The 19,519-nt window shown below is 47.1% G+C and overlaps 1 protein-coding gene and 1 long non-coding RNA gene across 6 annotated transcripts in view; one reads left to right on the forward strand and one right to left on the reverse strand.

The window, feature by feature from the left end:
• GRB2 (growth factor receptor bound protein 2) overlaps positions 1–7,667 on the reverse strand; it is a 61,601-nt gene extending 53,934 nt beyond the window's left edge. For 2 of the 4 annotated variants that reach the window (XM_059671212.1, XM_059671210.1), the window contains exon 1: positions 1,336–1,550. In XM_059671212.1, coding sequence (XP_059527195.1) covers positions 1,336–1,413 — 78 coding nt within the window. In that variant the 5' untranslated portion in view covers positions 1,414–1,550. The other 2 variants (XM_059671207.1, XM_059671209.1) reach the window with 2 other exon arrangements.
• A 6,449-nt stretch (positions 7,668–14,116) lies between these two features.
• LOC132219092 (uncharacterized) lies at positions 14,117–18,553 on the forward strand. 2 transcript variants are annotated; one of them, XR_009449368.1, is made up of 3 exons: positions 14,117–15,252; positions 17,166–17,344; positions 17,799–18,553. It is a non-coding gene; the product is annotated as an uncharacterized LOC132219092 (long non-coding RNA). The 2 variants fall into 2 exon arrangements; XR_009449367.1 differs by lacking the exon at positions 14,117–15,252 and adding an exon at positions 15,820–17,014.
• The last annotated feature ends 966 nt before the right edge of the window (positions 18,554–19,519 follow it).

Below are 19,519 nucleotides of genomic sequence, written 5' to 3' on the forward strand. Positions count from 1 at the left end.
TTTGCTTTCTGGCAATTTTGTGCTGACTTGGAAAATACCCTCAGAGAGTTTGGCTTGACAATAACAGCTTTGAATATAACACTCAGTTTTTTTCTCCTTAAAGAGCTCTTCAATATCACCTTTTATGAAATACAACTTACACATTTAACATTAAACTACTATGCAGTAACTTCAGAGAACTCTGCCTTTGGCAATGAGAACAAAATAGTAACTCTCCATAGGTCTGCATAGCTTAAAAAAACAAACACAAAAAACTAGTTATTTTTAAAAGGACCATAATTCTACATTTCCACCTTCTTCCTCTTTGTAAAATTCTAATCATTTCATTCAGGGATAGTCAACAAACAGTAGCAGTTTCCAGCAATCAGACTAAGGCTGGGGGGGGGGGTGGGGGGGGTCAAAACTTGAGACATGGTGAATATGCAAACACTAAAGTTCAAGTTTTCCTCATTTAAAGTTGACACTATTCGATAACACCCACCTTGTAAAAAAGTAAGTTACATATCCAAAAGGGCAAGCTGCTCCAGTCAACTAAGTAAACAACATAATTAACATGTGCCAGGTGGAAAGTGAATCCTCATGTAAATAGTGGGGTTCCAAATGATCTGCAAACTGTAAAGCAGCTTATTTTTTTCTAAACTGTCAGCAGGTTTCTTTTGTGCAATTAGAGTTTAAAATGGGGTAATTGCTCCTCGAGTTTCTCCTAAGAATATTGAAATCTGACTTGTACAACAGCAAACTGAACCTTATTATTTAGAACTCCATTGTTTTTTTTTTTTTTTCCAAAAAAGAATAAAAACACACTGAGTTATTTAATGAGTTTTGGCAGGTATTTAAAACTACCTCTCTAAACTAGGGGAAATTAATTCCTAACCGACCAGGATCACATTCCAGAATGCAAACATCTTTGACTATGTAAAATAAGACTAATGGAGTGCTTTTACAGAAATACTTCAAGTTTAGGTCTTTCAAAACATCCCCTAATTTTTTAATAAAACTCTCCAAGGTAAATCAACCTACTTCCTTACTACAGTCGTATTGCTTTGACTTCGCTTGAAATAGTACCAATATCAACAAGCAAAAAGAAATACTCGAGGCATTCACACAAAGGCAGTTAAAGACCATACATCACACACACACACACACACACACACCACCCTCTTAAGTCATATTTAATATTCTACTCAGCGTCCATCTCAGCTATCCTGATCTCACACGATGGTAAATGTGGGCAATGAAAGAAGGAGCACGGCTTCTTTGTGGGTTACCGGGCAAAAGAAGGTAGGTGAGTACAAGCAGAGGCCATTTCAGTATTTGCTTGGCAGCAACACTTACCTTGAGGATGTCCCCCCTTTTGAAGCTCAGCTCGTCGTCTGCAGTGGCTTTGAAGTCATATTTGGCGATGGCTTCCATTCTGAGCGCTGCTCAGTGCTCAGCAGCCTGAAGCAGGGGGAAGGGAGTCTTCCCTGCTGAAGCAACCCAGCACTCTGGGCTCAGCCTCGCCTCTCTTCTGGGACTGGCTCCTGCACTCCGGGACACACAATGCCACCCTGAATCAGAAGACGGATGATTGAGAGAAGTGGCCGGGATTGAAGGCAGCCCCGCCCTGCCAATAGGCCTGCTGTCCCAGCCCCCACGCCCCCTGGTTAGGCTGGCTCAACCCTCCTCCCTCCCTTCCAAGCAAGAGCCCAGATCTCCTTCCTCTTTTCAGCCTCAGGCCCAGGCGACTGACAGGCCCGCCGGCCAATGGTGGCAGCAGCTCGAGCTATTCCAGAGCACACTTCCTCTTCCTTCCCGCTGGGTGTACACGGTGAGCAGGAACCACACCGGCTGCAGCCCCGTTTGGTCTCCACCTTTCCTCCCTCACTCCTTACACTCTTCTCCAGGCACAAAACGGAGCCACTGAGAGAAGGCCTGCCCCTGGGGATGCACCCTACTTTCCTCAGTTAAATAGGCCTGTCTCCCTCCTTTCCCTGCTGACCTTCCTGCTTTTCTGAAAAATGCTGGGTCCTCGATCCAGTCAAAAGCAAGCAATGAAAGCTTTGGTCCTGAGCTGCTTCCAACTCTTCTCAGAAACTAACCCTTGGTCTGCTCCTAGGAGAGCAGGAGAAAGTGAACACAAGATCTACTTTTTTATTCAGTTTACTACTGAGCAGAAGACACCAGAGAAGAAGGTCCAACAGCCTTTTTTCAGCCTTTTGCTGCTGGATCCTCTGCTATTCTTGCAATAAGGCCCCTAAAGACCTGCAAAACTTTGGGATCTCCAATAGCCCTTGAAACAGATGCCCAAGGTTTAGTATTCCAGAAGCAACCTCCACATTATTTTTAACTAGCCTAAGGAGCAAAGCTGACATTCTAATCTACATTTGAAAAAAATCCTTTTTATAGAATGAGCTGTCAGAAATTGTGTCTGGGAAAAGAAAATGCAGGGCGATGGTGCCAGAAAGTCAAACACATCTCTCAGTTACCTGAGAACAACTGCTTTGCTCAGAGCCAGCAGAGTACTGGTGCAAACTGTATTGTGCAGGTAGAGAACGTAATAACCCTCTGGTGTGTACCAGGTGATGGGGAACTGTGGGCACCACAGACAATCACTACTGTAGTACAGTCTCCAGCCCTGAATATGGGACACAACCTAGACCTTTGCAGAACAAAAGGAAAATAAAGCCTCATTCTTATTTCACCAGTTACTGTTTTCATACGGTGAAAACCACCCGAATCCTGGCAGAATGGGGACAGATTATTTATAGTGACACTCTTCTTGGATAATTACCACCTAGCAGAGAACTCATTTGAAGGATACGAGTGATTATTATCCTTTTGTTCTAAAGTTACCAAGTGGGGCATTAATCAAGTATAGCTGCAAATGGACTAAGCGGTAAACCAGCGGGAATATTAAGATTAGAGAAAAATGAATATCACCAAGGGGAAAAGAAATTACCTAGTAATAAAAAGTCCTCCAGTCAAATTCTAAAAGCCAAACATTCTACTACAGGCAAACTAATAAACCAAACCAATGTTTACTCTATCAGGCCAGACCTAGGATATCCTATGTGGCACTGGCCCAAAGAGAGCAAAGAAAGCAGTCTATGACATATATATACACACATATATACATATATGTAAAAAGATCAGTCTCAGAGTATTTATTTTTGCCTGTCTTCAAAAACCCCGTACTTATACCCTCTGTAGTGTAGTTCTTATCAAACTAATCCATGTAGATAATTTTAAAAGTCCGAGTATTGAAATTTATGAAAAAGAGCAGTTCCCTACCCCAACACCCACAAGTAATCACCCCCAATTTTGTTTTTAGCTTTCTCTTTGTATTCACTTACAATATTTCTAAGTAATATGCTTCTGTTGCTGTTTCTTCGTTTTTTTCCAGCCATCATCTATCACCTGAAAGATGAGGCCCTAACTATTCCACCCCTGCTAATTATCCTCTTGCCCCATCCCAGTAATATCACATATTCTGGTTTAAGCAGTAGTTTTACAACATGAAATATTGTTCACTGGTGATTTAAATAATGTATTGCAACTTCTTTTCTAGGACAGTCCTTTAGTTTTCCCCAGCATTAATAACTGCTTTTCCTCTTTTGCTTACTTTCCAATGTGTGTACCTACATTTAATTGCTTATAAATGCTCCAAAATCTCTGCTACAGGCCTATCAATGTTTTCCACAGACCCAATTGCTTATTTGAAAGGGTCTCCAGGTCTGATTATTAGGACTATGCATCAATGATAGGAACCTGTGCAATACTTAGGCAGATCTAAAAAAGCAAAGAGTTTCATTTTTGCAAAATGGAAGTGAGACAGAAACCCAGAGCACTGTCACTGTCCAGGCACTATGTCGCAACAGGGCATAAATGTCTGTTATTCAGGACTTCAGACGACGGTAGTGTAACTGAACAGCCGTAGCATAAAAACCAAGACCGTTTTCAACACTTGCTTTACTGCTGTTACTCAACTCATCTACCACGGGTTTCCTAGAGAAAGCCTAAACAAACTAACAAGTGAAAATCATGTTTCAAGTGACTATGGCTTTGTCAGATACAACTTGATAGAAATGAAACCCAAGCACAACGGATACTTCTGTGCCAAAGAGCACCTCATGGAGAAAACTTGAAGATGTCAGCTTAACAGGTTATCCACTGAAAAGAGCACATAGGCCAAAGGGACTCAAAAGGGTGTGTTCCCTTAAAGACAGAAAAATATGTTATCACATACGCAACACTGGTTATTAAAAGGAAGAAATCTGAGAGTGAACGCAATGTCTAATCATTTCAATAGAGTAGATGCTGCTGTTCACTTCCCAAGAAAATGGGTTGGGAGTAGACTCAACACTGAAGCCTAATGAGAGTATGTCTCAACTGTTCCCAGCACACACCGCCCCAGCCCATCCCAAGCAATGAATTCTAAGAAGGCAAGTGTCCTCAGCTGGAAGATGGAAATAGCATCTACCTCATAAGGCCATTTTGATTACTGCAAGAGACCGCCCCTGCAAAGGCCTTAGCAGAGCCTCTGGCATAAAGCGCTGAGGTGTTAACTAGCATCACCGGTCCCATTTGAAATATTAGTCCGCACGTTTCCACAGTCCATCTAGAACTTCTAACTACATACAGACGGTCTAATAGGCAAATTAACAGTCCTATTAAGTATAAACTTTAAAATTAAATTGCTCCACATCAGTCCTAACAAAGCTCAAACATTTACACATATAAAAACTAATCACATCTACAGTCACATACGTATTCTATTAGGCTTTTAAATATTTACTCTATATACACAGAAAAGTATACATTTCAGTTGAGTAATTTAAAGCCACACTTGTCTCATTATTCTATTCTATGCCTGTACTCTGTAACAACAGTTTCGATCCTTGGACCAGCTGCATCAAAATCACCCCATTCAGAGACTGATTCACTGTGGGGGTGCCTTCTGGAGTTCTGCAATGTAGTGGCCTTAGGCCCAGAACCTAATTTTATATAAGACTCACTGGTAATTCTTATGTCTGCTACATTTTAAGAATCACTGCTGACCAATGGACATAAGACACTGGGGGGTAGGGGAGGCCAGGGGATTGTCAAGGGAGGGGGGAAAAAAGGGACACATATGTAATACCCTTTGTAAGACTGTAAGCAATAAAAATAAAAAAAAAGAATCACTGCTGTACCACCATAAGGGTGCCTTAACCAGATTTTAAACTCTGTGTTCCAGATAATGCACTACAACATCTTTAGATAACAAAAATCATGCATATTCACTTGACACAACTGGGAAAAGGCCAACTTTGACAAAACCAAGACTCTTGATGGTCATTCAGTAGTGCCAGAAAGTTCTGAATTAAGTAAGTAACCATTACTTTCTCCCAGGAGCGCATGGTGGGTCTCTATTCTGTATTGTTACATTTCTCCAAAATCTATTATTCTTCTGCTCTAGGTAATAATTAGAACTGTTGCTGCACAACATGCAACACAATAACAGAAATTATTGAGAAAAATCTCTAAGTACCATCAACCAGTAGTATTTAACACCCAATAATCCTTCACATCTGAACATACTGGCTGAGGAAGTGAACAGCCTCAAGCATTTAAATGCTTGCTTTTAGTATCAAAGAAAGATGATTAAAAGCGCTAACTTCTTTTTTTATTTTGGAATTTAGAAAATTTTGAACAAGGGAAGGGGCAGCAAGACAAATAAAGTATTTTCTTTCTCCCCCCAAAAGTCCAACAACAATAAAAAAGAGGGCTGATTCTAGCATTTGTAGGAATAGATGCCTGATTTTTAAAAGCCTGGTAAAGTACATGTGAAACCAATTTAATATGTATGTCAACTATAGTTTAAATGTAAATATGAAAATAAAATACTTTTAAAGCCCGGTTAAAAAAATTAGTACTATTGCAATGGGCAAGCTCTAATTGATCAAAGGTCTAAATAAATTCTATTCCCTTAAATGTTTCATGTTATCTTTATTGAAATATACGTATATGGTAGGTTTTCATTTTGTTTTCGTTGTTGTTTTTTTACCTTACCACCGCCCCACCCACGCTAAAAGCCAGTGAGAAGTCATACAGCCCCAGATCGACCCAGTCTTCCTTACTAATGCAAAAGTGACACAGGAAGAAAAGCATCAGCTGGCACAAAAGCATGATCCTAAGACGAAGAAAACAACTAAAACACAAACGAAACAAGCAAGCTACGCTCGTGACCTAGTGCAGTATTGATTACTTCGGGATGAATTCAATCCTTTGAGCCTCTCCGTTCCCAGGGGGAGAACGGTAGGCTGGCATGGCTCTCTAGCAACCCTTCTGGCTGCCTGAAGGAACACAGCGCACGCTTGAAAGTAAAGGCTTGTGAAGCAGGAAAACAGGCTACCTTCCCCGGAGAGAACACGGAATCATTAAATGAGGGAGAACACGAACTGCGCAAGGAGCAGAAAAATTATGCCAGCGAGGAGACTACAAGGAAGAAAGGGAAGTAGATTAGAAAAAAAAGGTGGGGGGCAGGAGAGGGGGCAAATGACTTGCATGACACACAAGTAAGCACTTAGTCAGTGGCAGGGAGAGAAGTAGACAGCGAGGGAAGGCGACAAGTGCAGGAGCACGAAGTGAAAAGGGGACAAGAAAGCCAGAGAAACTAATGCTAACTTCCCTCGTGTCTTCTCCACTCTTTCCCGAGAGCCCACGGGACCCAGAGACCTCGCGTGCACTTCATGCAGCTCCGCTGCAAATCGTGCTTCCACGGCCTCCGAAGCCAGCCTAGAATAACCCCTCGCCAAGCTGCAGCTCCTATGGCTGCCCATCCTGGCTGGCGAGCGTCACAGATGAAAACCACCCGTGCTGCGCTCTCCTCTCGCTGAAATCTTTCCTCAGAGCGTTCCAACCACTCGACCGCGGCTGCTTATTTTTCTTGACAAACATTTTTTTCAGCGAGTAGTTCGCAAAGGGGGGCCGCGAGGGGAGGAGGAGGGACCGACGCACAGGCATCTGGACTGTCTCCGGCAGCACACGTTCCAACGCGGGGCATCAATAGGGTTGGTGGTTCCCTCCCGAAATTCAGCCCAGAGACACCAGGGGATGGAGACCTGGTGGCCGTGCAGGTCCACGGGGCAGCACTCGCCCCATGTGCAGCCCGCAGAGGATCCCCCCTCCGGGCCAAGTCACACTGACTCACAGAAGGAGTAGCCCGTGCTCTCGGGCTGCTCCGGGGTCCTTCTGCGCAAACCCCCATAAAGAAGGCGTGAAACAGAACTAGGAGCCCCCCCCCCCGCCTTTTGCTCCGGGGTCCGGGGGCTCCGTCCTGAGCCGAGGGCCCCGGGAGGACAGTCCCCAGGAAGGAAGCGCCCCAAAAGAGGAAACATGGAGTCCAGAGTCCCGGGGACCCCCTCTCCTGCCCCACACCTCGCCGTCCCGACCCCCAGGCCCGGCGGCCTCGGGAGCTGAGCCGGGTCCCTACCGGCCGACTCCCGCTTTGGAGCGGGGTTGGAAGACGCACCGAGCCAGCGCCGCCGCGGCCGGCCCCACTCACCGTGGCGCAGCTGCTCCGCTCCGCACCGGCCCCTCCACAGCGGTGAGTGGCCGCCGACCGCGCTGCTGCTCCCCGAGGGCAGCGCCTATTCCGGCCGCTGTCACCGCCACAATCTTCGTCGTCGTCGCCGCCGCCGCCGCCGCTGCCGCCGCCCGGTCGCTGAAGCAGCACAGCCGCCTCGCTTCCGCTCCTCTCGGAGTCCCGCGAGAACTCCCCCGCCCCGGTCCCGCCCCGCCCCGCCCCGCCCCCGCGAGATTTCCCCCCGGCGGAAAGGCCCAGGGCGCATGCGCTCCTCCGCGGCCGGCTGCCGCTGTTAAACCTTCTAGATGCCAGGGCGCCTGCGCAAGGCCGCCCCGCAGCAGGTGGCACCTACACGGCTCCGCCCCTGAGTCTCCTTAACCCACTTGGTGCCAGAGCCGGTAAGCTACAGCGCAACCCTGAAGGAGCAAGTCTTCTGCCCCGCCGAGTCACTCCCTTCCCCTTCCACCAAACCATGGCAACTGGGGGGTCGGGGGAGAATCTCCCTCCAGCATGAAGTACCCCAAATAGAGGACCTGGTCTTGAGATATTTGGGAATCTGGTACAAACTCTGCAGGGTTAGGTGAATTAACAGATGCATTTGTTCATTGATTGAATTCCCCGCCTCCGCTGAGCACGGTGCTAGATATATAGAAGGTAAGAGGACTAACAGAAATCCTGGCCCTCAAGGAATTCACGGTGTACGGGAGTGGAAGAAAAGTAAACAAATAATGCATCAGGTATTGCTAGAATTATTTGGGGAATCGCTGAGCAAGCTAAAGGGATTGGGGGGGGGGGAGGGCATCTCAGAAAAGCCTTCCCAGAGAAGGTGCTGCGGTGATATCTGAGCCGAGTCTTGGAGGATGAGTAGGAGTTCGCTAGACAGAGAAGCAGAAGCGGGGGTGAGGCGTCCCAGGCGAAGGGAACAGCAGCACGTACAAAACGTATGTACGAAGGCACGGAGGTGTGGAGGTGAGAGCCGGGTTCCGGGTAATGCTAAGTAGTTGATTCCTGTACTAGGCGGGGCGAGGGCGAGGGCGGGGTGCGGGGGGTGGGGTGGGGTGGAGTGACAGGAGATGGTGCTTGGAGAAGTAACTCATTTTTCTGTTCCAAAAGCTCTTTCCAATTAAAGGAGAGAACAGAACGTGTCTAATGGTAATGGGCTCTCCGGAAGCCAACAAAATAACGCTCAAGTGAGAATAAGCAAACGTCTGATTCTAGAGAAAACAAGCCCATCGAAATAAGGAAAATGAATTTTCTTTCACTATTTATTGAGAGTCAACTGCACGCAAGGAGCTTTGCAGGGGAATAGATGGACCTCACAAAGCCTGTTTTCAGCAGTTTATCATCTAGAGGAGAGTTGCCTAGACTGAAGGCAAAACAGGCCCAGCGAACAACCTACAGGACTGTGGAGGAGGGGGCCAATTACTTGGTGCTCAAATAATCAGGGCGGATTAGGTGTTTGGACTGCAACGTGGAAGCAGGGAAGAAGAGTGATGGAATCGGGCAATATTTCAGATGCGCCAGAGTTTAGGATAGTAATGAGGGACGAGGCCAATATCTATGGCTTAGATTTCATTGGCAAGTGATGTGCGACCTCTGAGGGTTTTTGAGCAGATGTCTGGTATGAGGTTAAAAGAACAAGCGGACTTTTACCTACCACTCGATGTGTACCAAAATAACAGTCTTTCTACAGGGTAGATCACTTCCCCATTTTACAGACTCGGAAACTGAGGCTTAGAGCGGTTAGTATCTTACCCAGGGGAACCCAAATATAGTGACTCAAGATTTAAACCCATACCTTTCTTGTTCTAAAACCCATATATGCCCTCCTTCCTCCCCCCCCCCCCACACTATGATACTTTGTTTTAGAAAGGTGGCCAGAAAAAAATAAAAATGAAAGGGAAAGACTTAGTTGCTGAGCAGAGAGGAGGGGGGAGTGAGGGAAGAGTTGCAATTTTTTGTTTTGAGAACAAGAAACTTGTTGGTTGGGAGTAGCTGATTGGGCGGAGGTAATGGGTGGTTTACAGGGAAGGGGGAGGTGAGGAGGTGATGATGACCACCTTGTGGAAATGTAGAGTTGATCGTTCCAGGAGACATGCAGGTAGATATATCCAGTATGCTGCGGAAAAGCTCTGTGCTTCCATTCATCCCCTCCAAACATTGAGCATCTGCTCTGCAGACAGCAGGATGACCTGCCACAGAGCTTGCAGCCTGCAGGGGAAGACACACCTCTAAGAAGATGACACTCCTGGTACTGGCAGCTTTGAGAGCGCACAGTAGGGGATCTGCCCTAGTCCAGGATCAGGGAAGAGAGAGGAGGGAGGTTTAAGCTGAGATCCTGGTGAGGCTGAGAAGGAAAGAGTGTTCCAGGAGAGATACTTATCAAGGATAATGTCTCAAGTCCTTTGCAAGACCCTTACGGATCTGGCCTCTGCCTGCCAGCCCTACCCTGCAGTCTCCAGCCAGCTCACTCTCCCCCAAAACGACACCGCTGTGGTTTCCTGAAGGGGCCACAGTCTCTTGAGTGTCCGTATCTTTGCATATGCAGTTTCCTCTGCTCAGTCGGCCTTTGTCCCTTTCTTTGGGCCCCCAAGTCAGTTTTAGGGTTTCTTTCCCCAAATTCCCACTGTCCCTCCGATCTCATTGCAGCATTGTTGATGCCCCACTGCCTCCCACCCAGTGCTCTGCAAGCTGCAGAACAGCAGGACTACGCCTTTTCACAGCTGTAGTCCCAGCCCAAGCACAGTGCATGGAGTGAATGCATGGGTGGATGGATGGGAGGACAAATAAATAACAGAGGTTGACAAGAGATAAAGGCATGGCTGCCTCTCTGTGCAACGTGATATTTGAAGCTAAGGAAGTGGGTGAGATCTCAGAAGAGACTAGATGCCTAAGAGAACAGAAAACCCAAAAAAAGTACGCACTTCCTTTTAAAATGCAACACTGATAAAACAGACTCTGAGTATGTCTCTGTAAAAATACGTGCAAATGGGCCAGATTTGGAAGGGGAACGTTTAAAAGTAAAAATAGGAATTGTGTTGAAATAAAACAATTGTGGATGACCAAAAAAAACCCCCACAACAATAACCACCCTTCAACATTTGTTACATTGTCTTTCTGATTAAAAAATTCTTTTCTACAGACACAGATTCAGCAACTTGAGAGAACGCTGCCCAGGATCATTTTGTGCAGAGAAAAAAAGCCACGCTAGTGACAGTAGGATTTTGAATGTGTGTGTGACTGATGTTAAATAGCAAACAGAAATTGGAGCAACAGGCAAGTTGTGAAGTAAAAGTTACCCTGGTGTGAAAACCTGCTGTAACTGTAGCAAAATTTGCTAGTGACAAACTGCTACCTCAGTTAGTCCGGATGCACAAATTAATCACCACCTGTCCCTAGGCCCTCCTTTTGGTTGGGGCTTACGGTTGTTTTTAATCAAAAAGGGTTTCCGCGCTTTGCTTTTGGTGAGTTGTGGTGCTACCACCTGCTGGTAAGAACTGGGCATTGCCCTGGCATGTCCTGAACCTTGAAAGCCCACAAGAAACTAGCCTAACTGTTGCCCTCCTCCCTTGGGAGCTGCCTCAAGACCACCCCTGGCGCATCCTGGGAGCCCACATTTCTGAGTTTCCCTTTGGGGGGAAGAACCAGAGAGCCAGCGACAGCCTAAACTTGGTCATTTGAAATTCGACACCCACCTGCTCAACTCATCTTGGAAGTTTTCGTCTTAGAATTTCTTTGGCTCAAGTTGTGAGCCCAGACTGCATCCACCTCTCAGGCTTTGAGGGTGGCCTCTGATGCTGAGCCGTCCCTTCCTCTGGCTCTTCATCACCGGGTCAGGCCCACACACCATCCTTCCTTGGGGGCTGCCTACTGATCATCCCTCCCGCCCTCCCCGCCCCCCAAGTCACTGTCTACATTGCAGCCAGAGTGAGCTTTCTAAAATACAGATTGAGCCCTAGCTGATTTGGTTCAGTGGATGAGTTTTGGCCTGCAGACTGAAGGGTCCTGGTTTGATTCCCGTCAAGGGCACATGCTGACTCAATTCCCAGTAGGGGGCATGCAGGAAGCAGCTGAACAATGATTCTCTCTCATCATTGATGTTCTCTTTCCCTTTCCCTCTCTGAAATCAATAATATATATATATATATATATATATATATATATATATATATATATATATATATATATATATACACACACACACACACACACACACATATATACTTAAAAATAAAATACAGATTGAAACAGAAGGTCACAAGTAAGGTTCAAAGTCCTTAGCATTCCCAGTATGGCCCTCCATAGCTGGCCCCTGCTGACAGCTCAGCCCTCAGCAACTCCACCACTGCTGTTTTCATAAGATCATCTGCTTCAGTCCCCTGCTCACCGGGGAGGGACCGATCCCCTGAGAATGGGAGAGGAGGGAAGAGCAGGAGAAGACCATCTGCTTGTCCTTCTCTCTCAGACGATGAGTTCTTCACGGACAGGGACCCTGTCCTGTTTTTCCTTGGGTCCCCACACCTAGCCTAGTGCCTGGCAAGAATACACCCCAATAAATGTTTGACAATCAAATGACAGGCTGGCTTAAGGCACGGTAGGGGGATAGGAGGAGCATTAAAGAAAAGTAAATGAAAAAGCAAGGGAGGCAAAGAACAGATGAAAAAGGCTGGAAAGAGAAACGAGGGAAGGGAAAGAAGGAAAGAGAGATGAAGAGGTATGTCTGATGGCGAGAAGTGGAGCTCCCTTGCCTTCCTCAGTGACCACTAAGAGACATTACTGCCAGGGCGTCCTATCTTATAAAGTATTGATCAGTCTCCATTTTCCAGTTAAAATTTTGTAATTTCTTTCTTGTCTACCTCCTTTCCACACTCTCGTCCCTCACTTCTTTTTTCCCTTTGGTCATTCCCCAAATCAGTTTTATCAAACATTATTCATTTATTCAGCTAATTTCTTACGGAACACTGTGTGCAAGGTTTAGAACTAGGGACAATGGTGGATAAGCAGAAAACCGAACAAGTCCGTGTCCCTAAGAACTCTATAAACTAACAGTGGTGGTAAAGCCTGGCTCCGAATAATGTGACACGACATGACAAGTGCTTTAGCTAGCATTCTTTTTTTTAAAATATATTTTATTGATTCTTCACAGAGAAGAAGGGAGAGAGACAGAGAGCTAGAAACATCAATGAGAGAAATCGATCAGCTGCCTCCTGCACGCCCCCCACGGGGGATGTGCCTGCAACCAAGGTACATGCCCCTGACCGGAATCGAACCTGGGACCCTTCAGTCCGCAGGCCGACGCTCTATCCACTGAGCCAAACCGGTTCGGCTAGCATTCTAATAGGTAGAATCAAGTGGAGTCCCCTTTAGACCAAACAGAAGTTTTTAAAATGGAGAAAAGGGCCAACCATTCTTCTCTAAATAGTAGTTCTTACATTTTAATATACAAGAGCGTTACCTGGGGACCTGTTTAAAATGCAAGCTCCCGTATCCCAGAGATATTCTGGGAAGGGCCCTGAAATATGCATTTAAAGTAAGCTGCGGCAGGTAATTCTCAGGCTGGTCAGCTTTGGAACAGACTTCGAGCAACAACGCTTATTGGATAATTGAGTCGTGGGGATTCTGGGGTTTTCCCAATGTGTCCTTGGTTACAGGAATCAGACTGTGATTTGCTATGGGCAGGAGAGAAGTTGGGGACTTAGTCCCCAGTGTTCGCCCCTGGGATCTTCAGCTTCCTGCCCGTTGGTGTGGTCAGGGTCAGGGTGGGTGGCGCGTCTCGGCACCACAGTGTAAATAAGAAGTAAAAAGAAAAGCCCAGATAAGCAAATGGACTCTGGTCCCGACAGCGCTCTGTAGCAATGCCAGGGTCAAGTTCAGAGGAGGCTGGCCCTTCTCTCTTCCTTCAGCTTCAGTTTCCAAATCTCTCTTTCATCCGAGCACATTCTGTGCATTAAGGAGACGCAGTCAATTCCACTTTGGCTCTGAGCTAAAATGCAACTGATATATCCGAAGGGTGGAAATTTCCCCACTGCTCCTACGCCCGCGAGAAGAAGCACTAGCAATTTTAATGATGGGACGTTTCTCCAATATTGGTTTTATGATACTCAAAAAGGAAAACATTTCTACCTAGACTCTCCCTTTGTTTCTCCCTTAACATTTCCCTTTTAAAAATTTCATTTTGAGCCTTTGATGCCCCTTTTGCTTTTTAATTTTTTTTTTTTTTTTTGCAAATTAACTTTTACTTAGACATGAATTTTCTGAATCTATTCTCTCGTGAAAGGTGAAAACACGAAGTTTCAGGCCAGCTGGCTGGCACTGAGCACTGATTTGGGGCCAGGAGAAGTCTGAGTGCAGGTTATCTCATTGGTCCTCACAAGAACCGTCCAGGGCAGATATTATGACAAAGCCTGTTTTATGGATGGGGCAGTTGTTTCCACAAGAAGGGCCAGTCAGCTATGTCCAATGTCACTAAGGAGGACGGACAAGTCCAACCCGCGAGGCTCAGAGGTTGAGCTATGAACCGGGAGGTTGAGGTTCGATTCCCGGTCCCAGGCGGAGGCGGAGGGAGGCGGTGGGAAGAGGCAATCTTTCTATATTCCAGGCTTCTGTTCTCTCAGTAAAAGGGGTGGGGTCAGCACCCGAGGGGGGTTGTTTTGATTAGAAGGTGTGAACGTGAACTTTTGGACTTTGGGGGGGTCATCTCACTTTAAGAAACATTGCAGACGGTGCTAGGATCCCACTCAGATTTGTGATTGTAACTTTAACAGTCTACTCAGTCTGGTCGCATGATTTTGTTTGTTTGTTTTTGTTTTTAGAGGAAGGGAGAGGGAGAGAGAGAGAGGAACATCAATGATGAGAGAGAATCATTGACTGGCTTCCTCCTGCAGGCCCTACACTGGGGATGGAGCCCATAACCTGGGCATGGAGAGGGATGGTGGCGATGGTAGCAAAACAAAGGGAATGTACTTAATGCCCCCAAATGGTACACCCGAAATGGTTAAAATGTTGAATATGTATATGCTACCATGATATAATTTTTTAAAAATATTGACTATTAACAAATATTGATACCTGACCTCATCTCAGATCAATTAGATCAATTAGAACCTCTGGTAGTGGGGCCTCCACATGAGTATTTTAATAGACGATGTAATTGCTGAATTAGCACATTTCCTTTCATTCATTCATTCATTCATTCATTCGTTCATTCAACAAGCACACACTGAATGTGCATTGTGAGCTAGGCACTAGAGGTGACTGTTAACTTCAAGGTCAAGGTTCCGCTCTCACAGAGCTTTCCATCCTGTGGGGAAAGGTGAACAACAACCTGAAACACATACATATTTAACCACAATTTCAGAAGCCTGTCTCAACCACCTCAGGGAGCTTGGACCAGGATGGCGTGTTGGAGGCGGACGGGGGGCTGGAGGAGGGACAGACCTGAGATCTTTACTGCAGGGGGAAAGCACAGGCCGCAGCGATTGGCAGCGGTTGGAAGTGAGCGATGAGGGCGGCACGAGAGAAACAGAGGATGAGGAAGGAGGCCCCTCCCAAGGGGCGCAGGAGGGATGGCTCCAGCGGTGGCCTTCCTGCTAAGCGCCTGTGTGATTTCTGATGTGTGAGAGCCCCTGTTTCTGACTTGCTTTCTTCACCTGGAAAAACGGGGATCATAATACATCCCAAAACAGAGTCCTAAAAATCAAAACGTAACTAGTAAAAACGCTGCAAAATGTTTCTTAATCAGAACCTTTTAGACAGTCACATCTCCGGTTCCTCTTTCTTCATCTGAGCAATCCCATGTGGATCCATTTGCACGGCATCTTTTCGCTGGACCCTGATCCCCAACCGTCCAGCGATCTCCATGCAGTTTATAGATTATCACCATTATTTTTCTCCTAAAGTCTTAAGGCCCCTCTAGAGGGGAGCATCCCATGGCCATCCCACAGCCAAGCAGGATGGACCCCTGGTAGACAAATGTCTCATCCCAACTCAGGACAGTCACTGCCAAGGCCAGGAGGTCGGGCACATCCAAACCCATTCAGCGGTTTCCTGTCTTACATACATGAAAGCGCACTCCACGGTGTTCATTAGCAAGTGGAATAACTTCAACTTGTTCATGTTGTCCACCCTACATGTCATCGTCAACCCCAGGGCAATTAGCGAGGGAAAGAATCAAGAGGCTTCAGAGGGTGGGGTGGGAACCGGGTGAAGGGGAGCTATGGGGGGAAAAAGGAATGACTGTAATAATCTGAACAATAAAGATTTTTAAAAACAGAGAATCAGGAGGCTTCTGTTGAGACAGAAGTCCATTTCTAGGGCGATTCCTGCACAGGCCGGAAAACTGGGCAATTCCCTGGGGTTGCCAGTAGAGGTCACTCTAGACGGGCAAGCTCTTCCCCCGGAGGTTGGAGAACTAACTGGAAAGGAATGCTTGGCTTTTGGCTCCAAAAAAAAAAAAATTCGACCTGGCTGCCTGGACTCGCCTTGAGTGCCAGGAAACGTTGATTGCTAGTTCCCAGCCGCGGAGCGTGGAGGAAATATCCAGTTGGATCCCATACAATGAAACCCCACTTCCCTGGAACTAAAACAGGAATCAGGACCAAACACGGCAGCCTTCCCCTCTCACTCTCCCTAACCCCTGAATCTTTAACCACAAGTTTCAATCCTTTGCGGTTACCAAAGAACAGAAGTAATACTTTCCGATTTATCTCATAAACCCCAGAAGTTGCGTTTTCCTTGCCTTCTTCCCTGAAACACGTCTCCCACCTCTGCTAGGCTGTTATTGGGTTTTATGGCCCAAGAGCAGAGGGTTATGGAGTTCATTCTCTCTTCGCTTCTCCAACTTTTTCCAGGTTTAGATAGTTCGGCTGCAAGGTATCTGGTGTCCTCCCCTCTGGCAAAGATCCTCGGTGTCTGAACATTCTGTCTCAGCAGCCTAAGTGAAATAAAGCCTGCAGTGTGTTTAAGTCGGAGCCTGGCCCTCCGCTCTTAAAAATGTTCGCTGTCATTATTGTTACTGTTATTATGGCGTCTGGATCGTGACACTAAGAAAATTGTCAGTCAGCACCCAGAGGAACATGACTGGTTGCAGGGATGCGATGCTACCCCCTCCGCCCCTCCCCAGGTGGCCGGACAACCTCAACCAGACTGTTACTGGGAACAACCCCTCCCCTGAGCAGTTTGACCATGGGAGGAGGTGAGGTAGCGTGGCATCGCGAAACCCTATAATTTTGGTGTTAATAGACGCCCTTTACGGGCTATGTTTTATATGACCATATAGCTAAGAATTTTCATTGGCAACTAGAATAGTGTCAGTTGTATGACTCCTTTAACTCTTCCTATCACCAGCAATACAATTCGGAAGAACTAACTTGTACTGGGTACGGGCTATGTCTCAGGGCCCTGTGCTGGACACTTGGGCACAATTCATCTCATCTCACCGAGCTTCGGAGTCCTCAGCCCTGTGTGGTAAGGTGTTGCGAGAAATGCTTGATAATGTACATTTTCTGCTTTCTTTAGGCTCATTGAAGAATAGTTTTTGGATTGCTTATCAATCAAGTCTAATGCTTTCTACTTTCCCAATTCCTTCTGCGTAGCCTTCTTTTTTGTTTCTGTCTAGCGGAGTGTTTTAGGAGACGCCACCCAGTTTCAGATACCTCCCTTCTTCTGCTCTGAGCTCCAAAGAAAGCAAGCAAGTGGCTTCGAAGCCTTGCCGGCTGCCTTTCTGGGGCTAGGAATCAACTTCGGCTCTGCTCTACCGTTTCCCAAATTCCCGTGAGCGTCTGGGCTTTGGGAGAAGTAAGTTTCTCCGAGCATCACCTGGAGCGAAGATCAATGTAAATAACAGGACCGCTCAGAGGCCAGGGGGGAGCACCATTACTCACTCAGCTGACATGTAGGAACGGGATGGGGGACGGGCTCTCGCTTTCCAGGGCCGCTCCCACAGGAGGGCTGGAGAGGAATCGGTCGGTCGGTCAGTCGGGCGAGCAGCTCCACAGGCCTGTGGGATCCAAGGGGCATGAGACACAGAGAAAGGACGCTGTCGGTGCTCTCTGATGTTCTGCACGGGGCAGGTCCCTGAGCAGCCGGGCCAGGTTAGGAGGGACACACACCTGAGTCGCAGGCGTAACCGAGGGTCAGAAATGGAATGCAGATGGAAGATGAAAGAACTCGAAGGGCTTTCCTTTAGTGTTAAAGGGACCATGTCCTCAAGCACATGGAAGATGCTCACCCCTATTTTCCTTAATTACAGGCTACCAGACGAGCCCCAGCTGAGTGAATTCAGGTTTGCTTTGAGTGGAAACTTCTGGACGTAAAGCTAAGTACTGGAATGTGTTTCCAAGGTCGGGGTGATTAAATGCTCGTTTGTCGACAGAAGACTGGAGGCCAGAGAGCTGTCTTAGCGCTATATATACACACAGGCGCCCTATTAACGGTACAGCCACAAAATACCCTGTTTATCCAGTAGACAGGTGCGTCTTAGGACTTGAGCAGGTTTAAATTTACCAAGTCGATCCTGGATAAATATAAGATCTGTGCGTTTTACAGAACAGAAACTGGACTCCGGCGGGCGGGCCGGGGGCTGAATGCGGGAAGGAACCTTGGCTCATCTCACATGGCCCTGGGCCCTGGCTCTGCAACCTGTCCTGGGACCCTGCGGCAGCTGAGGGCCAAGCTATGTGGCCCAAGTCCCGGGGAATGCGGGCAATGTGGGCTGGGCAAGTGGGAATGTCGGGAATGAGTCCACAGTCCAGGGTTCAGATCTCACGGTTGGGCTGCGCCCTGCCCTGACGTCCTCCCTTAAAGATGAGAGCTCCATGCGCCGGGAGCTCTGAATCCTGCCCCTGAATCATATTGCTTTTCTGAGCCCGTGTGTCTTATTATAGCGGGAAAGACTGCACCCAGTCTGGCTCAGGCTGCGGGGCACTAAATACGCTATTCAAACACTCCCTAAACTTGGGGTCCAACAAGACCACACATGCAGTTGTCTTTATTATCAAACTAGTGGCTCAGCGCATGAAATTCGTGCGGGGGTGGGGAGGTGTCTCTCAGCCCAGCCTGCACCCTCTCCGATCTGGGACATCCCTCTCACAATCCAGGACCACTGGCTACTAACTGCTCACCTGCCTGCCTGCCTGATCGCTCCTAACCGCTCTGCCTGCTGGCCTGATCGCCCCCAACTGCCCCTTCTGCCAGCCTGCTTGCCTCCAACTGCCCCCCCGCCCCGCGGCCTGATCGCCCCTAACCACCTCTGCCTCTGCCATGCCACCATGGCTTTGTCCAGAAGGACTTCCCGAAGGTCTCCCAGTCTAATTAGCATATTACCCTTTTATTAGTATAGATTGCTGTGCTTGGTGTTCAGCAAGCCATCCCATCTCGGTGTCCTTCAAGACTAATTTTCCTCAGGCCCAGCTGGCGTGGCTCCGTGGTTGAGCATTGACCCATGAACCAGGAGGTCACGATTCGATTCCCGGTCAGGGCATAGGCCTGGGTTGCAGGCTTGGTCCCCAGTAGGGGGCGTGCAGGAGGCAGCCAATCAATGATTCGCTCTCATCATTGATGTTTCTATCTCTCTCTCCCTCTCCCTTCCTTGCTGAAATCAACAAAATATATTTTAAAAACCTCACAAAACTAATTTCCCTCAGAAGTCGTTTTCAATTACGGTCATTTCTGGGAGGATGCTCAGGAAACTCATATATTAGTTGCCTCCAGGAAAGGGAACAAGGAGGTAGCGACAGGGGTGGAGGGAAACCTGATTTTCACTGTATACCTCTCTGTTTCTTTTAAATTGTGTATGCACGTATATTCCCTATTCCAAAATAAATCTGATCATTTTTTTTAAGCATGAGGTTTATAAAACTCTGTGTGGAATTTAACTTAGTTCCTTTTCTTCCAAATCATTTCCCCTTCTTTTTTTTTTTTTATAATATATTTTATTGAGTTTTTACAGAGAGGAAGGGAGAGAGAGAGAGG

This window comes from Myotis daubentonii, chromosome 16, assembly GCF_963259705.1.
Source record: "Myotis daubentonii chromosome 16, mMyoDau2.1, whole genome shotgun sequence".
Lineage (NCBI taxonomy): Eukaryota > Metazoa > Chordata > Mammalia > Chiroptera > Vespertilionidae > Myotis > Myotis daubentonii.